At 41.5% G+C, this 22,002-nt stretch overlaps 1 protein-coding gene across 1 annotated transcript in view; it reads left to right on the top strand.

Moving 5' to 3' along the window:
• The first annotated feature begins 10,084 nt into the window (after positions 1-10,084).
• ARFGEF3 (ARFGEF family member 3) overlaps positions 10,085-22,002 on the top strand; it is a 175,781-nt gene continuing 163,863 nt past the window's right edge. Inside the window, exons 1-2 of the mRNA XM_032274646.1 lie at positions 10,085-10,298; positions 18,984-19,035. Of these exons, the coding sequence (XP_032130537.1) occupies positions 10,214-10,298; positions 18,984-19,035 (137 nt within the window). The 5' untranslated portion in view covers positions 10,085-10,213. The remainder of the gene's footprint in view (positions 10,299-18,983; positions 19,036-22,002) is intronic.

Here is a 22,002-nt window from a genome sequence, read left to right as displayed (position 1 = left end):
ATTTTTGTGCAGCTATTGAAGTAATCATATGGGTTTTGTTCTTTCTGTTAATGTGATGTATCACACAATGATTTGCATATGTTGAGCCATCCTTGTATCCCTGGGATAAATCCCACTTGATCATGATATATACTTTTTTTGATGTTTTGTTAGATTTGGTTTGCTAGTATTACATTGAGGGGTTTTGCATTTGTGTTTATCAAGGATACTGACCTGTAGTTTTCTTTTTTGTTGTGTCCTTGTCTGGTTTTGGTAATACTGGTCTCATAGTGTGTATCCTTTTTGACTCAGCACTCCCTGCTTCTAGGAGTTTATTCTAGGAATATATTCTAATAGGTAAGTAATACAATAACCACAGCAATGTTCACTGAAGTCTTGTTTATAATAGTAAAAATTGGAATCCAACAATATAGATGGATTAAATAGTTTGCTAGAGTCATACAACAGAATAAGCAGCCGTTAAAAAGGAAAAATTGTTTGTGACAAACTAAAGAGTAAAAGGAAGCAGAATGTATAAGAGCATTTACCTCATTTATATAAAAGTTATCAATATGTACAAATTCATATATGTCTACATACACAGATATGGTTATCAAAACATTTAATTATTATTATCATTATTATTGTTGAGACAGAATCTCGCTCTTGTTGCCCAGGCTGGAGTGCAATGGCATGAGGATCTTGACTCACCTCAACCTCCTCCTCCTGGGTTCAAGTGATTCTCCTGCCTCAGCCTCCCAAGTAACTGAGATCACAGGCATGCGCCACCATGCCTGACCAATTTTTGTATTTTTAATAGACATGGAGTTTCTCCAAAAACATATACATTTTATTAACAAGCCGGTGGCAGGTATTTTGAGGTTGGTTATTGTTTATAATGGTATGTATAATTTTATATAGCCGTGACACTGTTGTGTTTTCCTTTTCCCCATTACCTTGTTTCCTCAATTCTAATTGTCTTACTCCAATTTTTGTCTTCCCAGATATCTCTAGGTCACCATTTTCAGCTTGACTTCTATGCACTATGAGGTAAACTAGCAAATGCTCCAAAGGAAGAAAGTAGCGAATAACATCAGGCTCACTTCTGTACATTCTCCCTCCCTCTAATATCTTGTTCCTTCAAGTCCTGGCTGCCTTGGTTGTTTAGATGCCTTCAAACAGCACCTCTTAATTGTTTTAATCCAGATTTATAACTGCTTTCAACAGTAAGTGGTTCCGATATAAGCTGCTGTATCATAGCCAGAAGCAAAAGTCCAATTGTCTCATATTTAAGGGCATATTAATTATTGCAAAAATATAAAATTATTTTATAAGAGATTATCTTTTAATGTGAATAATTTTTTAATATTACCTGTTCTGTGAATATTTAAAATTTTTCCTTGAAAAAAGACACACAATATTTTATATTTCTTAAAAGTATTAAATATAATTTTTTAAATGCTGAAAATTATAATTTTATAAACCATATTCAAATTAAATACTTTATTACTCACCTAAATTTAATTCAGAATTGAATTTAACCCAAAAATATGCTTATTTTACTTTCTGATTATACTGCTGCATATTTGGGTATAATTTTTTATATTGCAAATAAATTTCTTTACTACTGTATTCTGTGAGTCAAGCATTGGAGTAAGTGAAAAGATTGATTTGAACATCAGATAAAACAAGCATAACAGAGATTAGAGCTGTAAGTATAGATTTAGTATCATGAACCTAGGTGGTCAAGACCTGAAGCAATGGCAAATTCAGCAGATACTGTCAGATATGAAAATTTTGCAGGATTGGGACTGCCTTTGAAGCATTCATAAATAGGGAACTACTTGGGTCCTCCATACTTCACAGAAGCTTTCTAAACATCCTTAGTCCCCTCTTTCCTATTTCCGAACTTTGGGTCCTCTACTCATTTCTCCGCTTACTTTCAACATATGTCCTCTTGTTTCATGAGAAAAACGGAAGTCACCAGGTGTAGCTCCCACAAATTCCTGTCTCTACATCAACAACTAAACAACATGAAAGCCCAGCTTTCTATCTTCACCCCCTGCCCATATCTGTAAATTGGCCTTCATCCCCTAACTGGGCAATGACTCTGTCCGTACTGTAGGTACCATCTTTCCCATCTTCCTAGGGTACTTGTTTCCCCCCTTAGGCTGGCATCCTCCTGTCTTTTTTCAACCATGCTTTTATGTCTTTTTTTCTTTCACTGTATAAATATACTCCCCACCACTAGGCTGTTTAATCACAAATTTTCCTCTGGTCTGGTGTTCTTCAAATTTCAGGCTTCCCCCCATGAGTGGGTTGTGAAATTAATGAGTCTGTTTCACAAAATGTATTGTTTTAAGAAACGAATTAATATGGAACCTGCCATATCAGAATGCAACACATATATTCCTAGCAGGAGCTGTCCACATTGCCACAAATCCTGCAGACAACTGAGTTGAGTGACAGCTGGAGGATGGGAGGTAATGAATATATGCATTGACTGGGAACTGCCAGCCAGTCACTCTTCTGCTCACTGGTGTCTCAGTTGATTTTCTGGAATTGATCATAATTGCATCAGGAGAGTTCATGTTTTATAGTTTTATTTTACGTCAATGTAATTTATAGCTAATTATAAAGTGAGTTTTAGAAGAACTTTATCTAGTGTTGGCAAAGGCAGCAAGACTTTCCACCAAGGTTTGGCTATGAGCTAGAAGCTTTCAATGTGCTTTTTGAATTAGGCATAATTGTTAGGCATTTTTCAACTTTGTGGTAATTGTACATTTTAATCAAAGTTATATCAATTATCCTTAACACAGTTGATTATATTAGAAGAAATAAAAACAATTGTGAAAAACACAGAGGCATGTTCTGGCTGAACTGTCAGATTTGGACATGTTTATAGTTAGAACATTAAGAAAAACATCTCTTTTAATTAATAAATTCTATTATTTGAACTATAAGCCCAAGAAGTGTGAGTCATTTTAATAATGGTAAAGTATAGCTTATCAATTGCTCGAAACTCACTGAAAATGTATTATTTGTAATGACATTCTTGCAAATAAAAGGTTAAGATCTTCCCAAAAAATCCTTTGAAATACAGCAAGCCAAATTTGTTCATAAGGCCTTCAAATATTTTCAAAGGAAAAAAAGAGATAAATTTATTAACATTATTTCCCACTGGTTTTAATGAAAAAGCATTACCATCACAATTAGTCACCTATGTGCAGCAAAAGGAAACAAACAGCTTCTTAAAAAATTATTCTCAGCATACATGGTTATAGTGAATATGATCCTTGATAAATCAGCTGGGAAATTTAAAATTATACTTCTAAGTCATAACATATTATAGTTCTAAAGAATATACAGAATAGAATTTATACTTATTGGCCACATACAGGCAGACACAGGTTGTATAATTCCACTTAATGAGAGCACTAATAATTCATATTACTTAGACTTTCAGTTTATGCCAAATATATGTATGAAAATATGATTTTTATAAAGGATTTATTGTGTTGTTTTCCTTTAACCAAACACAAAACTACTTGAAGAACATAAATTCAACTGGAAAATTGTAATGGAATTGTGAGTGATTCATAAGTAAATATGACCAGGAAACATAGTAGAATAAGTTAAAATATTGTTAGAAACTACTCTGTACATTATTTAAAATCTGTGTTTTATACATTACAAAGATTTCACATCCTGACAATTGTACTGAATCTCTTGGACTTGAAAACAAAAGTAGTATTGTTAGTAGCAGTTGTTTAATTTTATTAAAGGAACCTTCGCTTTTTGATATGTTTCAGAAATTGGATCTGTGGCTGAGACTAATGATTCCCCTCCCTTTGCCATAAGAACGGAGCTGTGATTACTCAGGTATGTCTCTGCAACTTTGTCTTCACCCATGCAATATATGGGATTTGTGTGACTTCCACCTCTAAGGCATGGACTCCTCTGCTCTCCTTTCCTCTTCCTATGGGCTGGAACACAACATGTCTGGGATACATCTTTGGGACACAAGAATGAGAACACCACCCTACGGGATGGGGAAACAGTAACATTTAAGGTACATGGTCACTTAATGATCTCCTGGGACCTGCTGTACCAACCTAAACCACTGACTCAGGGTTTGAGAACTCAATGGCTATGCTTTTAAACCACTGTATTGTTGGGTCTTTGTTAAAACAACTTAGCCTTTCCATCAAATAACATGTATATGTCATATTGTACTAAAGTTATTGATTGTTACAAGGAAAGTACTAATTAAGTTATATGAGCTCAGGAATGGAATTTGTATTTTTCTATTTGGAAAGCAATCTCACTTGGTATTTTGAAGATGATATTTCACCAAAAGAATTTGCAAAGAGGACTCACTTTTTTTGACATTTTAAACTGAATGAATTTGGATCTACATGGAAAAAGTAGCAATACATTTTGTTTAATATGTCCAACACTCACAAATATATTTTAGGTAATCACTGTGGTTACTATGTGTCCACAATTTTGCAGCACATAAAGAGAAAATTAATGAAGACATTTTGAATAAAATAAAATGATATTAATTATATTACGTCTCTATTGTAAACTTTAATAATTTCCCAAAGAGAAATTTGAAATATTGAGGGAAAAATTGATAGAAGATCTGTTTTCCAAAATCCTGAATCCATATTAAAGTTGATACTCAAAGAAGAAAGCTAATCACTAATACTTTATTTTAATATATTGAAGAATGATTATAAGTTTATCACCATTTTAGATTAAGAAAGACTGCATTGCTAGACAGAGTTCACTGTTATTAAGAGCATTCACAGCAACTTAGTGAGCCAGAATTTTTAAGCAACAAAACGAAAAACATTGGGAAGAAACAGTCATCACAGCACAAACCACTGTGGTTGTGCACGTAGCATTGTCCTCATGCCCACAACCTAGAATGAATTTAGGAACAGGCAAGCATGCCTGCTGCAGTGAATGAAATCATACCTAATAGTAACTATGATACTTAACAGCAAGTACTGTTTTATACCTAAAACTGTTGTTTCCATTTTTTAACATATCTATACATGTATGTGCATAGGAGTTGACAATGCAAAGTGTATTTTCTACTGTGAGTTATGGGAAGAAAGTAGAAAAGTGTTTACTTTCTTTCATAGCCATCAGCTGAGTTGTTTATCTGCATGATTCCACCGGCTGTTAATCCACTGCAACCAGGCTGCAGTCATCCTTTCTCCCGGGTTTGGCTTCCACTGGATCCTAACTCTCTCACTTCTATTATATCATTTTCTATGTTTACCTTTGTCCTTTCCCTGGATGTTGAGCTTGTTGCCTGGATACTACTTTTATTTCATTTTTGTGCCACTTACAAAACAAAAATTTCTGATCATAAAAGTATTTATGATCAGAATATAAAAATATTTAATGAAAAATAAACTCACCTATAAGCCCATCAAAGATTATCACTTAACACTTTGTGTGTACTTTCCATAGATATGTATGTACATATATGTATATATTTTTGAACTTACATATACATCTAATGTATATGTATATTAGATGTATACTTACATATACATCTAAATAAAATATTTAAATAATAAAATTGGAATTATGTAGTATACAGAAGTACATAGCATTTTACAATTTGTTTATTTAAGTATATAGTATAAGCCACTTTACTTTGTCGCCCAGGCTGGAGTGCAGTGGTGCTATCTCGGCTCACTGCAACCTCTGCCTTGAGTGATTCTTGTGCTTCAGCCTCCTGTGTAGCTGGAATTATAGGCATATGCCACTACACCTGGCTAATTTGTGTATATTTAAAAGAGACCGGGGGCGGGGGTGGGGTCTCACCATGTTGGCCAGGCTGGTCTCGAACTCCTGACCTCAAGTGATCCACCCACCTCAGCCTCACAAAGTGCTGGGATTACAGGTGTGAGCCACTGACCCCAACACCACTTTTCATATTATTCAATATTTCTCTTCTACATATATTTTTTTTCAGTTACCTGGTTTTTTTTTTAAATTATACTTTAGTACATGGAGTACATGTGCAGATCATGCAGGGTTGTTGCATAGGTACATACATGGCAAGGTGGTTTGCTACCTTCATACCCCCATCACCTATATCTGGTATTTCTCCTCGTTATCCCTCCCCACCCTCCCCACCCCCCACTGTCCCTCCCTTAGCCCCACCAACTGACCGCAGTATGTGATGCTCCCCTCCCTGTGTCCACATGTTCTAATTGTTCAACACCCACCTATGAGTGATAACATGCGGTGTTTGGTTTTCTGTTCTTGTGTCAGTTTGCCGAGAATGATGGTTTCCAGATTCATCCATGTCCCTATGAAGGACACGAACTCATCATTTTTTATGGTTGTGTAGTATTCCATGGTGTACATGTGCCACATTTTCTTCATCCAGTCTATCGTTGATGGACATTTGGGTTGGTTCCAGATCTTTGCTATTGTAAACAGTGCCACAATGAACATATGTGTGCATGTGTCTTTATAATAGAAAAATTTATAATTCTTTGGGTATATACCCAGTAATGGGATTGCTGGGTCAAATGGAATTTCTATTTCTAGGTCCTTGAGGAATCGCCACACTGTCTTCCACAATGGTTGCACTAATTTGCACTCCCACCAACAGTGTAAAAGTGTTCCTATTTTTCCACATCCTCTCCAGCATCTGTTTTCTCCAGATTTTTTAATGATCGCCATTCTAACTGCCATGAGGTGGTATCTCAATGTGGTTTTGATTTGCATTTCTCTAATAACCAGTGATGATGAGCAATTTTTCATATGTTTGTTGGCCTCATATATGTCTTCTTTTGTAAGGTGTCTATTTATATCCTTTGCCCACTTTTGAATGGGTTTGTTTGTTTTTTTCTTGTAAACCTGTTTTAGTTTTTTGTAGATTCTGGATATTAGCCCTTTGTCAGATGGATAGATTGCAAAAATTTTTTCCCATTCTAACATTATTCTTTTTACATATAAAAAATTTTCTTTTAGTAGAGATGAGGTCTTGTTATGTGGCCCAGGCTGCTCTCAAACTCCTCCGCTCAAGCAATCGGCCTACCTCAGCCTCCCAAAGTGCCGGGATTACAGGCATAAGCCACCATGCCTAGTCTCCCACACTAATCTTAAAGGTTCTATAATATCATGCTTTATGAATATATCATGGCTTATCTATCCATATCCTTGTTGTTGCATATTTAGATAGTTTTCTCTTTTTTTTAGAATTGAAAGACACACTGAAATCCTTGTAGAAATATCCTTATCCATTTCCATAATCACTTCCTTTGGATGAATTCCCAGAACTGGAATTGTTAGGTCAGAGCTATACCTATACTACATACACATCCAGGCTCCCTCCAGGAATGTAGTACCAAGTTACACTCTGACCAGCACCCAAGACATGAGAGGACCTTGTTCCTCAGCTTCTTCAATAACATTTAAAACATCTCTTAGTCAATATGATTAATAAAAAATAGCATCTTATTTAAAAGTCTGTGCTCTTTATTAGGTACTTGAACATTTTTTCATAAGTTTATGGGGTCATATGTATTTCTTCCTCTGTAAACTGACTTTATTTATTTATTTATTTATATTAAATACAGAGGGTGCATTTGTTTTTTAATTCTTTGGAAAAGCTTTTTTTTTGTTCAAAGCTATTCAACTTCACATCTGACATTATAAACATTTTCCTAGTTTGCAGCTTACATGAAATTGCTTTTAATTATAAAAATAATAAACACGTTAAAATAGACTCAAAAATACAAATCCACATAAAATTAAGAGTTAGAGTTATCCTCCTTTCTTCAATTCACGCCTCAGAATGTCATTTGCTTTTTAATTTTGTATGGAACTTTTGACATAAAAGTCTTAAATATTCAAATAGTCAAATCTATTGACCTTTTTTTCAGTTTCTGCCTTGGTTTGTTAGAAATAATCTTAATGCATTAAGACAAATATATTCACTTACACTTTCTTCTAAGCTTTTTATCATTTAATTCTTAACTTTGATTCTTTAATACGTTTGTAATTTATTTTGCTACATGATGTAAAGTTGTGATTTCTAAGCCTGGCGCGGTGGCTCATGCCTGTAATCCCAGCAATTTGGGAGGCTGAGGCACACCTATAATCCCAGCACTTTGGGAGGCTGATGCGGGCCGGTCACGAGGTCAGGAGATCAAGACCATCTTGGCCAACATGGTGAAACCCTGTCTCTACTATAAATACAAAAATTAGCTAGGCGTGGTGGTGCGCACCTGTAGTCCCAACCACTCGGGAGGCTGAAGTAGGAGAATGGCTTGAACCTGGGAGGTGGAGGTTGCAGTGAGCTGAGATCGTGCCACTGCACTAGAGTCTGGCGACAGGGCAAGATTCCAACTCAAAAAAAAGAAAAAAGAAAAAAAAGTTGTGATCTATATATTTTTCCAAATAGTTGACAATGTTCTTTAACCCAAGTACATTATCTGCTGCAGTGTTTTGACTTTTTTTTTTTTTTTTTCTCTCTTTTTATTTTAGCTTCATTGGGTGTGAGGGTAGCGGTAAGAGGATCCTTGGGGCTGGTACTTGTAGGTTTTGCCTCCTCAATACCAAGAGCCCCGAAGGAGTAATCTAACATCCCATCTGCTGGACACCCCTCCGATAGCACTCCCTCCGCTGGCTGCCCCCCACACCTCAGATTTCCAACTGCTTTCTCCTCCTTCCTGGGCCCTTGCTCCTGTACCCATCGTTTGAGAATTAAGGAGCCCTCACTCCCTCTCTTGTGCAACCTTTGCCAAACCCGAGGCATCAACAACTCCCTATATTTACCAGCCTTCAAATACTGGCATCCCTCCCAGAGCCCTATCCTGAGTTCCTGTCCATGAAAAAAACACCTACACGTATCTCAGTATCATTTCAACCCGAACATGTTCAAGACTGAACTCATGTATCCCCCCTAATCCAAATCCGTTTTTTCTCCTGTTCTTTAACTTGGAGAATGGGGCCACCATCCTCCCAATTTCCTAAACAAGAAACCTGGAAGCCAGCCCATATACATCGTCTCTTCCCTATTCTGTCATGAAATCCTATTGCTTCTACCCTTAAATATCTCTTGACATACTTTCCTTTATTCCCTCCCAGCCACCCTTGGCCTCATTGGTTTCTGGATTCCTGCAGAACCTTTGTTCTCCCCGCTGCCCCTCTGGAGTCCATCATCCTCATTTCCACCGCAGGAACACTTCTAAAGAAACAGGAAACACGGGGTGCTCTGTCGCACTGTTTTCCCCACTGCCCGCGTGCGCCTCCTGGGGGCTCCCCCTTTGCACCCCAGCGAGAAGACCCCTGCTGCGGTGGCTCCGGTCCGCCCCATGTTTCATAGGGCAGCAATTCAGTGCCAAGAGAGGACGGGAAGGGGAGGAGAGAGGTTTTTAGCAGGGGCTTTGGATTCAGGACGTGTTTGGCGTCCAACTCCTGTTGGTCTGGGAGGTAATTCAGCCTCCTTGGGCCCGGTTTCCTTGGGGGTATCCAGCTCTACTCCAGCCCCACCGCAGCCCACCGCCCAGCCGGTGTCGACAGCCTGACTGGAGGCTCCCTGCAGGCAAGGGCACAGTGGATTCAACGCTGCATCGCTCGAGCCTGGCACGGGGAGTGGCCCAAAGTGCTGTTTGTGACTGAACGCACCAATTTTCTGGTTTGCAGACGACGGGATGCAGCGCGCGCCGCGCCTGCACCGCGCTGGGGGTCCCGGGGTCCGGACTGCACCGCTCCGACGCCGCCCGCGGCCACCTTGGACGCAGGGGGTGCGAGGACCGCGGCGAGGCCCCTCCCTCCCCGCCCGCCGCCGGCCAGGCGCTCCCTCCCTCCCGGCAGCCTGCGAGTCCGCTCCGGACATCCGCCCCCACCTTTCCGCGAAGCCTGGCGCCCGCGGGGCCTGCCTCGGAGGTCGGGTCAGTGGCTTCCAGCCTCGCTCCCCAGCCCCAGCCCGCAGCCGCCGCGGCCGCGGAGAAGAGCGCACCTGACCCAGGCGGGCGGGCGGGGCGGAGCGGCGGGCGGGGCCCGGGGCTGACGTGGCCCGCGGCATGGAGCGGGCGTGATTCATCAGCAGCCGCGCCGGGGCGGCATGGGGGCGCGCGCGGCGGCCGCCTAGGCGCCCAGGGCCAGACAGCGGCGGCGTCCGGGTGCCTGCTCGCTTTGCCTGCGCTTCTCTCCTTGTGGGCGGCGGCCCGGCGCCTGGAAGGTCAAGATGGAAGAGATCCTGAGGAAGCTGCAGAAGGAGGCGTCCGGTAGCAAGTACAAAGCCATCAAGGAGAGCTGCACCTGGGCCCTGGGTAAGCGCCCGGCACCTGCTCGCCGTGGCGGGAGGGCCGAGCGGCCGGGGCTGAACCGGCGCCTCCGCGCGTGGGGCTTTCGCGGAGCTTGGGTCATGGGTGCCGTTCGCGCGATGGCGAGAGTCGCCTCGGGGAATTGATGTGGGATTTGAGAGTCTTGGCTCGGGCGTGGACATCAGCCACCTCCCCTGCGGTCTCTTTCTCTCTCCAAAACCTTTGCTGGGAACCACTGTCCTCCCCGCCCCGCAGGCGGCCCCCTTCTCCCGGTCCCCGCGCTGGGGACGAAGCTTCCCCATCGCCGAGTTAGGCAGGACCCGGAGCCGGTGCGAATGCTGGGGCCTGAAGGCGAAGCGCCTCTGGGGAAGAGGGAAGTTAAACCAACAACCCCGATGTCGAATCCTTGGCGAGTGGAACCAGGAAGGAAAGGCTTGTTTAATTTGATTTTCCCGATAGAGGTCAGCTCCCTAAGTGTTAGCTTTCATGGTTACTGCACATGAAAAATAACATACGGGCAGATATCATGTTACCTCTGCAGTTCTGTTGTGGTCTGCCCTTCAGACAGGTGGGATTTCAGGTTTGTGAGCTGTGCTAGCATTGAAATAAGTTCCAGGGAGCAAATTTATGTTTCTCGTCAGACTCAGGTTGCAGAACTCAGCAGCGGAAAAAACGAAAAGACGTTTCAATTAGGCGGGGATTTGGGCATCAAAATTGTCAGGATGGTAATACAAAGAGATCAGAAGCATACTTTGGGTGATAGTGATGCTTTTTAAAAGGAAAGGCCAAGAAGAATCCAGCATAGCTTTGTGGGCTCCTCGCTTTGCCTCGCCGGAGCCTGATGCGATGCCTCAGTTGCCACTCAATTGAAAAATGAAATTGACTCCTTTTCCCTTGCAACCAAGAACCATCACTCTCTGTCATGACACTGTGTATGCTGTGATGTAGCCTGAAATAGTGAAGAGCCTTTAGCAGGCATTCCACTAAATGTAAAATTCTGTGAGTGGTTTAGGTGACTCTTAACATGTAGATGGTCTTAATTCACATATGTTTGGGTGTGTGTACAGACAATTATAGCAACATCATTTTGTTAAACCTGTGCGTATCATCATAAAATTATCTAGAATACCGTCTAGGAAGTTTGTTTTGTAGGTAGAACCAGCACTTGACCTTTTTAGTTTACTGTGAAAGAAAAATGGACCAGATATATGAGAGAGCAGCAAGGCTCTTAAAGCCACAGTACTATTTTTGCGTTGCCATTGTCACTCAGCAGAGTGCTTCGAAGCTAGATTCCAAAATGCCTCTAATGAAGGGTCACAGATGGCTGGGTAATATGATAAAGCAGGGCCCAATTGTGCTTTAAAAATGCCATTCCTAGTATACGTTATTATTTTGCTACAAATTAAGCAGATTTAGATAAACAGGGAGGAGGAGTGCAATCTAGTATTTTAATAACTTTGAATACTGACATTCAACATCTTATTAAGTTAAACCACAAGGTTGCTGAGTTTAGGTTCTTTAAATCTATGGGGAAGCTGAGCCTTGAGGCAGGTAGATTTCTTGAGTCTAGCCGGGGAGAAATCAGCCTGAGTGGATGTGCTTCCTTTTCCAGTGATTGTTCCATAATTAGCAAGACAAGACAGAAGTGCATGAAGTAGTTAAATAATAGTACAGGGCATTCATTATGCAGTTGGATTGAGAAAACCAGGAAAACAAGTCAAAGAAGGGAGGATAGATATGGGGGTCCACGAGTTGGGGGGGAATTGGTATGAGCTGGTGGGGCTTTTGAAGTAGATTTCACTTGAGGAATGGGGAGGCTGTGGGCTCCTTCTTTCCTTCGCATCTTTATTTAGCAAACATTGATTAAGACCTCCCTGGTACTGAGCTTGGGATATATGGATGAATAAAATGTCCCCTATAAGGAGTTTGTTAGAAGGGCATACTGGAAACATGAACAAAGGCATGGAGGTAGGTTTTCCTCTTGTCTTTCCCACTTGAGTCTATTTCCACTGCCCATCGCTGTTTAGATTGCAAAATACCTGTCACTCTTCAACCCCCATAATTCATTTCTAGATTAAAACATAAATTCTTCAGAATGCTCTTCAGAATCTAGCCCCAGCCTCTATTCTTGTCACTCCCCAACCAAGATTCAACAATCTAGTGGCAGTCAGCTGCAGCACTTTGTTGAACATGCTGTGCAGGGAATTCCTTTTTAGACTCTGCCATTTACAACTTGTTTAGGAAACATCCCCTGAGCTCCACAATAGTATCAGTTACTTGCCTGGGTTCAGATCCTTGCCTTCATTCTCATCGAGTACCTACTACTTTGGATAATAGTTGATTGTGTGCACAGGTAGGCTCTTATGGGCAGTATAAATTGACAAATACCTCGGGTGCAAGAGACAAAAAAAAAAAAAAAAAAAAAAAAAACGAGTTAAAGCTGACTTATGCAAAGCAGGATTTATTTACTCCTTTAACTAAACTATCTCTTACAAGAATATCTGTGATTTAGGAGTTAGACACCGTTTCAGGGATCTTCTCCTGCTCTTTGTGATTTGACTGACATGCTCTGCATGGGTCTCCACAGTTTTGGTCTCATGAATCAACAACTTAGACTGTCTCATGAAAAGAGGCAACAATAAACTTAGACCATCTCAGGAAAACAGGACTCATCCCCCATTTAGACCATCATGAGAGGAGCAGGTCAACCCCTACTGAGGTCATCATGAGAAAGGGGGGCCATCTCTCACTTAAACCCTCATGAGAGAGATGGGTAATTCTCCACTGAGACCTTCATGGGAGAGAGGGGTCATCCCCACTTAGACCCTCATAGGAGCAAGGGGTCATCCCCCACTTAGACCATCATGGGAGAGAGAGGTCATCCCACTTAGACCCTCATGGGAGAGAGGGGTCATCCCCCTCTGAGACCCTCATGGGAGAGAGATCATCCTTTACTTAGACTCTCATGAGAGGGAGGGGGCATTCCACACTGAGACCCTCATGGGAGAGGAGGGTCATTCCCCACTGAGACCTTCATGGGAGAAAGGGGTCATTCCTCACTGAAACCTTCATGGATGAGAGGGGGCATCCCCCTCAGAAAGCCTCACAGTAGAGAGGGGACATCCCCCTCTGAGACCCTCATGGGAGAGGGGTCATCCCTTACTTAGCCCCTCAGGAAAGACAGGGTCATTCCCCACTGAGACCTTCATGAGAGAGAGGGGTCATCCCCTTCTGAGACCTGTGGGAGTTCAGTCAGGGTGGTGGCAAAAATATTAAGGGAAAAATATTAGAGAAAGTTATAGAATACAGTCACAAACCTTCTTGGAAAGTTAAGAAGTTTGCATAGTTTCAGTAGAAGTTTCAGCTGAAGGCAGCCTTACCCTCTTTACCTTTAGTTGATAAGAAAAGCAAATAGCTAAGAAATGTGGGAGAGTTTATCTGAATAACTTGTTTACTCATGTGATTCTATAACCTTGGATCATTCTGGTTGGCTCTCTTGGGGCAAGGTCCACCAGGGATATTAGCCACTAATGGTATTTGCTTTAGGCCTCAGAACCTGTCCTTTAATCTCTTCACTCTAGTGGTGTTGACTCAAAGGTTTTGTTATTTAATGTGTGCTAAATAAAGGCCAGAGAGGCCAGCTTGTTGGGGCTGTGGTGGCTGTTATCTCTTTACAGCACTGTCCTCGAGTACCTCTAAATGGCCATGAACACTCGGCCTGCTTTTACACTGAAAATCTGCGTCTGAGTGAGTTTATTCATCTGTCATTGAGTCAGGGTCTGCAGGACAGACCCCCTCAGTGGTGACTCCAACAGACCCTCATGGGAGAGAAGGGTCATCCCCCTCTGAGACCCTCAAGGGAGAGAGGCATCATCCCTCTCTGAGACCATTTTGAGATAGATGATCATTACAATATTTAGACCATATCAAGAGAGTTGGACTTTTCCAGTCACTCCTGCTTGATCCTCGGTTTCCCTTGTTCTCTTTGTCCTGATGGTTCATGTGGGCATCCTTGAACCAATCCTCTAGCCAAAGAATGGAATGGAATAACTAGCCTAGGCCTAGGCTACAAGTTCCACTGAAATCCAGAGCTGGGGAAAAATGATTTCCTGGAGGTAAAATTAGGATGCCCCTTCAGAAGGCAGGGGAATGGATACTGGTCAGTCAAAACAATACCTGTCAGCAGTGTAGTGAACTCATCAGCACAGGGACTGTTGTTTATGCTTCTTTGGTTGCTTCTGCACCTATAGTGGAAGGCAGTTGTTCAATAAGTAAATCAATACTTTACTTGTTTGAGTTTTAAATAATATTAATCTTTTTCTATTTATAAGAGTTATATATGTTCATTTTAGAATGTTGCAAATAATGGAACAGCATAAAGAAAAAATTAAAATAATCTGCCATCTCCCTACCCAGAGATAACACTGTTGACATCTTAGAGTCTTTCCCTTTTGCAAGAGGTCATACCACATATGACATATTGTCATGTGTTTTTTAACTTTAGCATCTTCTTCTACTTTATCTACTTTGTCATGACACTTCTCTGAAAATTAGTGTTAATGGCTGAAGAATAACTAGCAAGGCATATTCTCTTTATTTAGTGCTATCTGGTTGTTTTTGTTGGTGAGGAATGGGCCTGGCCAGGGAATAGAAAAGAATGTACTGGATGAAGGGTTAGCTTGGGGAAAGGCAGAAAGATCTTCAGGAACTGGCAGTCCTGGGGGTTTGTGAGCTAGGCTGTGGTAGGATGAAATAAAATGGCAGAACAGGAGAGCTGTCACGTCCTCCTTTTGGAAGCTTTTAGTATTTTATATCTATCAGAGGCCTTATGCAGGATGGATGTGGTAGCAGGGAAAGAAACTAGAGGCACAAAGGCCAAGTAGGGGAAGAGGAAACATCTATCTAACCAGCACCCTTCTCTCTATCACCCACCCGCTTTTTCTTTCGGCCACAGCTTGTTACTTCACAGCCAAACACCTTAAAAAGTCTAGAAATTGTATCTGTGTTCTCACCTTCTACTCTCTTTTCATCTCGCTGTCATCTGCCTTTCACCTCCATCATCCCACCAACTCGCAGTTACTGAAGAGCAGTAACACACATGGCCATCCGGCTGGCAGACCATTCTCACTCTCATCTCACAGGTCCTCCCAGTGACACTGGACACACCTGGGCACCTGCTTTACCTTGACTTCTATGACCACACCCTACCAGTTCCATCTTGGTTCTTGACCTACTCTGTCTCCTTTGCCAGCTCCAGATTCTCTCCCCAGTTGTAAATATTTGAGTTTCTCAAGGGTTAGCTTTGAGCCCTCATCTCTTACTCCCAGCTCTTCTACAGTTGAACACACATATACGGACAGCTTCAGCTCCATTTCTGAGAATGTGATGCTAGTGTTTGTATAACTAGTCCACACTGGTGGTCTGAAACCCGCACCCTGCAACATAGCTACCTACTGAACATCTCCATCTGGATGTCTCGCAGGCACTCAGCTCAATAAGGCTCAGAGTGACCGTGTGCTCTTCCCCACGTCCACCTCACTGCCAGACCTCACTCACCTCTAGTGTTTCTAAATGATCAGTTGATGCCATCACCTATCCAGTTGCATTAACCTGAAATCCAGAGTCGTCCTTGATACATTTCTGTAATTTGCCATCTTACCTAGTCCATCACCCAAGCTCTGCTCATTTTTACCTCCTAAATATATCTCAAGCCTGTCCACTTCTTTCCACCTCTGTTGCTAGCTGTCCAGAATAAGCTACCTTCCCTTTTTACTGGACTTCTGCAACACCCTCCTAACTACTCCCTCCTTGTTTGCTCTACTTCTTTTTCCCCACGTAGTGTCACCCTGGAAACCCCAATCGTTCCATGATATGCCATGTTGAAACACTGAATGGCATCCCATTAGGATGAAAACAAAAGTCCCCAGTGTGTTCCATCCAGCCCTACATGGCCTGGCTCCCACCTGCCCCTCAGCCTTGTCCTATGCCACCCTCCTCCTTCCTCTCTGAATTTCAGCCACACTGACCTTTCAGTTACTCAGATGGGCTGTGCTCCCTCTTACATCATTCATTCAGCAAATAGTTCGTGGTTACCTACTGTGTGCCAGGTACTGTTCTAAGTATTAGAGATAACACGGTGAGCAAAACAGGCAAAATGATCCTGTCCTCTGTGATTAGAGTTTACAGACTCTTGGAGGGATGATAGCCAATAATCAAGCTAAATAAATAAAATATACATGACAACAAAGAGAGTGATAAGAGCTAAGGGAAAACATAAAACAGTGAAGAAGGTAGCAGGTGCCTGGAGTAAAGGGGGAGTTGCCATTTAAATAGGGTATTCAGGGATATTTACCAAAATATACCAAAAGGGAGGTTGCTAGTTGGGAAAATATCTGATGGCTTCAGGAAAGAGCAAAGAGGCCAGGGGGCTGGAGCGAGGGGAGAGAAGTAGGAAACGAGGACTGAGATCATGAAAGTCCCTATTGGGCTCTCTACGGATGAGATGGGAGTCATTGGAGTGGAGGACAGAAGTGCTCTCATTTGGGTCTTGACGGGGTCTCTCAGGCTACTGTGTTAAGCAGAGACTGCAGCTTCCAGGGCAAGCCCCAAATCTGGGAGCCCAGGACAGGGGCTGGTACAGGTGAGAGAAGGTGGCAGCTTGGACCCGAGTGGCAGGAGAGAGTCGGGAAAGATGTTGGGTTCTCTAAGCATTTCAAACTTACTATTCCCTCCACTTGGAGTGCCCCCTCCTTATCTGTTTTAAATAAATCATTTTTGGTCTCATCACCCCCAGCAGGAAAATGTGACCTCACAGTCCACAGTAGGACCTCCTATTTCACTTTTGCCCAATTCCCTATATTTTCCTTCTTGGCATTTATCATACTTCGAAATGAGAATGTGCATCCATGAATTAATAGACCATGTCTGTTCTCACCACTGGGTCCCTACTCTAGGACCTGGTCTGGTATTTAGTGAGAGAATCAAAGAAAGGAGACAGGAATTGGCACTGGCATCTAAGGACTGTATCAGGCCCTTTATGATCATGATCCTATCAGCGCCTCACATGCATCTCAGGAGGAAGCTGTCATTGACTTCTTTCTAAAGATGAGGAAACTGAAACTTACAGAGGATAAGTGACCTGTTCCCATCCCACAGTGTCACAAGCTGGAGTGGAGCTGGGACTGGAACCTGGTTCTCTTTGCTTTCCTTGTTGATGCTTCCATGGTGCCCTCTCCCCAGCTACCATTCTGTCCTGAGTGCTTATAGCAAAGCTGCAGGCTGTTTTCTCCTTGACCTTTGGATGCTCTCCGCCTTGGTTTCCACACTTATCTCACGTGCCTGGGAGTCTTACTGCACTTAAATGCATAGGTTCATGGTGGCTGCTGTGTGACTGCCTTTTCGCTTTTCCTTTTCTTCTAGCTCGCTCTTAGCCTTGCAGAGCTGGGCACTGTTACACAGCCTTAGTTGGCTACATTTCCCTCTGTCCTGTGGGAAAGCCATGCTGATCTGGTTGTTCAGTGTCACTGCCTCTCCTTGGGGAGCAGCATCAGCTTGTCCTGGGTACCAGTCCCTGCCATGCTAACTGGTGCACTGTGCTGGCCTGTGTGGCCTTTGAGCGGCCTTTGAGCTGCTTTCTGTACCTGCATCTCAGGGCTTCCCTTTCTTGACATCCTGTCTCATCTTAAGCATTGACACTTCAGTCATTCATCTTCCTCCATTGGCCTTGCCTTCACAGTACCAAGTACCCTGCTGAACTCATCTTTCTGTTCTTCTGATTGTTTTCCTGAAATCCACTCTTTTGCCCCATTGGCCACATCAAGCCCAGATCCTATCAGGCCTTTCTTAGCCTTGAGTCTCTCATCTATATTTCATGTTTGTTATTTTCTCTGATCTCTGAGCAAGGTGGGAAAAGATGTTTCCTTCCCCAGTGAAAATAATTCAGATAGACAGGGCTTGTTGACTCTAAGGAGTTAAGAAAGGGGTTAACACAATTTGAGCTGCAAGACTGGAGACAAGTTGGAATGATTGAAACAGAACAGTTTTTTGGGGAAGAGACTGGTGAGTTTTTCATTATTGCTAAAATTGGAGGCAGCAATAGTGTGAAAAATCCACAAACAATGGTGAAGTATTGACCATCCAGGTTGGATTAATGAGATTTGGGTGTGACCCTTCCAATCGGTATCCTAACTATACTGTGATTTTTTTTAAAAAAGTTTAATATACCATGTCACAAATGTGTGTGAGAATAATGAGATGCTATGTAAGTGCTTTGTGAACTTGAAAGTCTTTCACAAGTATGAGTTATTGTGTAAGGATATTGAAACAGTATTTTCAAGGAAATAGCTTTTTTTTTCTCTATTTTTATTGCAAGAATATAGTATCTTAGTCGGCTGTAACTAGATTCAATGGTTCAGGTTAGGAATTTATTCGTTCTTTATCTGTATAGGGAAATGTGCCCTAATTTTTAACTTTCCACTCCCCAGTAGTTTGCAAGGTCCAGGGAAATCTCTGAGGCTCTCAAGAAAAAGGATTTTAAAATATGAAGGACTTACCTCCAGACAATTGAGAATTGACTAATTTATAATTAGAGGAATTCCTGTGGAAAAGAGAAACTAACAGAGAAATTCATGTACAGTGTATATTCTCAGTGTTTAAATGTTTATTTTTAACTTTGTAATTTTCCTTTTGCAGAAACTCTGGGTGGTCTGGATACCATTGTCAAGATTCCTCCACATGTACTGAGGTAGGAGATGGACATTGAATAATATCACAGAAGTCAAAATTGTCCACTGTATTTTCCCGAAGCCGCAGATAACCACGTTGGCTTACAGCGTGTCTTCGTTTGTTTTGTGCTGCTGTAACAGAATGCTACCAACTGGGTCATTTATGATGAACAGAAATTTATCGGTTCATGGTTCTGGAGGCTGAGAAGTCCAAGATCAAGGGGCCACATCTAGTGAGGGCCTTCTTCCTTCGTCATTTCAAAGGTTAGAAGGACAAAAAGAGGCTAGAACAGAGGAGAGAAGGGGACTGAACACACCCTTTTATAACAGCCCCCACTCCCATGATAACAGCATTAATCCATTCATGGGGTCAGAGACCTCATGGCCTGATTACCTCTCATTAGGCCTGACCTCCCAATACTGTTGCATTGGGGATTCAGTTTCCAACACTTAATTCTGGTGGGGACACATTCAAACCATGGCATAGCATTTTACTTGCTGACTAAAGGCTTTCTAGCACCCGTGAGCTGGGGTCTTTCATGAGGTTAGCATTATGTGAACCTGATTGCATTAGCTCCACCTATCTGTGGCAGGAATGACATCAGTGACCTAAAGGAACCAGCCATGGAAGTCCATGGTAAAAGGATCAAATTGGTCAGGTAGAGACATGACCAAACCTTACACGAAGGAGTAGAAAGAAAAATGTATTCCCTCTGAAGAGGATGTAGCCCTACACCAGGTAGTGTGGATTTAAGCTCCGATTGGCAACCTTGGCTGGACATCATTTAGCAGGCTGTGAAGTCCGCAGCCGCAAGCAGCAGCCCCCAGGCAGTGAACCTATTTCCCCACCTTCTTCACCTCCCCATACCTTCCCCCGACTCTCATTGAATGAGAAATGCCTGCCCTCTGTAGGAAAATTGGAAAGAACTATAGAACAAAAAAGGAAGTTGTCCATAACTATATCACCTAAGGATAACCACTGAAAACAGTTTTTTTTGTTTTTTTTGTTTTTTTTTTTTTGAGACGGAGTTTCGCTCTTGTTACCCAGGCTGGAGGGCAATGGCGCGATCTCGGCTCACCGCAACCTCCGCCTCCTGGGTTCAGGCAATTCTCCTGCCTCAGCCTCCTGAGTAGCTGGGATTACAGGCACACGCCACCATGCCCAGCTGATTTTTTGTATTTTTAGTAGAGACGGGGTTTCACCATGTTGACCAGGATGGTCTCGATCTCTTGACCTCGTAATCCACCCGCCTCGGCCTCCCAAAGTGCTGGGATACAGGCTTGAGCCACCGCGCCCGGCCACTTGAAAACAGTTTAATAGAATTTCTTAAATGTCTTTTTCTATGCACATGTATTTTTATAAATTAATATAAAATTGTATTTATGACTTTGTTGCCCACTTGGTTTCTTTTACTCAACACCATATGAAGAATATTTTCTAATGCCAGTATATGTTCTTTAAATGAAAATGTTACGTATGCTTCTATTATATGGCTATAGCATAATTTACTTAGCAGTTTTCTTATGATTCAATGTTTGGGCTGTTTCCAGGGCTTTCTTTGAGATTATAAAATATATTGGACTATAACCCTTTGTTGAGTATGATTTCCATGTTGTCAGGATACTATGATTGATTAGATATTTTCTCTCTTATTAAGTAGATTGAACAAAATTTATGTTTCTATCTTTTTAAAAAATTCATTACTTTTCCTATAGTAGCTGCTACAGGTTTACATATTGTAAGGGAATCTCATGTGTTAAACTAAGTGCACTTTTGTGTGTACAAAGCTTATACATGAACAGAATGTCTGGCAACATGTTTGTCTAGCGGAGAGGTGCAGCTGGGGTGTCCAGCACATAGGAGGATGTGAGGACTTTCTATGAGCTGTGATGGCATGGGTAATTTAAAGGAGTCAATTTCCTGGCCCCCAACTTCTATAAGTTCCCTTTCTTATAACCAATGTGCTTCAAAACTGATGTTGCCATGTCTCCTTTTCCACCTCACTTTCTGCTGTCACTTTGCTCCTGCTTGACAGACCACACCTGTTACCCACCTAGTGTCTGACAGTAGTGGGTTGCCCTGGGGTACAGAGATCTTGTCCCACCCACAAGGGATTATAAAAATATCAGTGTCCATATTGGTAAAGGGAGTGATTATAAGGACCAGGAAACACGTCATTTTTCAAGCCAGGTAGTTTTAACTTCTTGGCTTTCAGCAATATTGAAGGAGCTATAAAATGATAGACAAAGAGATTTTTTTGATAATGTCTCTTTCATTCCCTTAGTATTTATGTAAACAAGGTTTCTTACTGCTTGCAATTATAAAAGTGAAAAAGAATGGGTATGTAACTAGTGCCAAATTCTACCTTATTATATAACAATAGAAAATTTTTGTCCATAGGTATATGAACTAATTGGGGGAAATATAAACAAACTCCATTTCTTTAGAAATGCATTTTTAATAAAAATGTATTTTCCATGTTAACCATATTAACATTTGATAAATAATTATTAATTTTTTTGGACCAATTTGGTGCATTAGTAATGATTGCTTAAGCTAGAATAAAATGGAATATTTTTAAGCCTTATGGTTACAGGAAATATTTTAAATATTACTTTATACATTTTCTTAACAGAGAAGTATAGTAGGAAGACTAATAAAAGCCTTTCTAGCATTAAAATATATTGGAGAAAACTTTTGGGGGAAAGGGAATGGAAATATAAGTTCAAAGAGAAAAATAACAATACAGCTTTTTTTTTACTGTTAAAGAAGAGTTTGTTCACCTTTTTTTTTTATGGATGAAGGTGTTTTTCAACTTGCTGTGATATTCACAATGTATATTTCAAGAGTGATATGTTTTAATTTGAAATTTTAGTGATTCCAGTATTCCAGAATTACAGCCTTCAAAATTAAAATTATGATGAAAAAGTTTGAATGCTAACTTAAAATATGTGAAAAACAAAATCTTAACATTTTCTTAATGACT

Source organism: Sapajus apella, unplaced genomic scaffold, assembly GCF_009761245.1.
Source record: "Sapajus apella isolate SASKATOON/1434 unplaced genomic scaffold, GSC_monkey_1.0 scaffold6, whole genome shotgun sequence".
NCBI classification, from domain to species: domain Eukaryota; kingdom Metazoa; phylum Chordata; class Mammalia; order Primates; family Cebidae; genus Sapajus; species Sapajus apella.
This window is presented reverse-complemented; position numbering and strand designations above follow the sequence as displayed.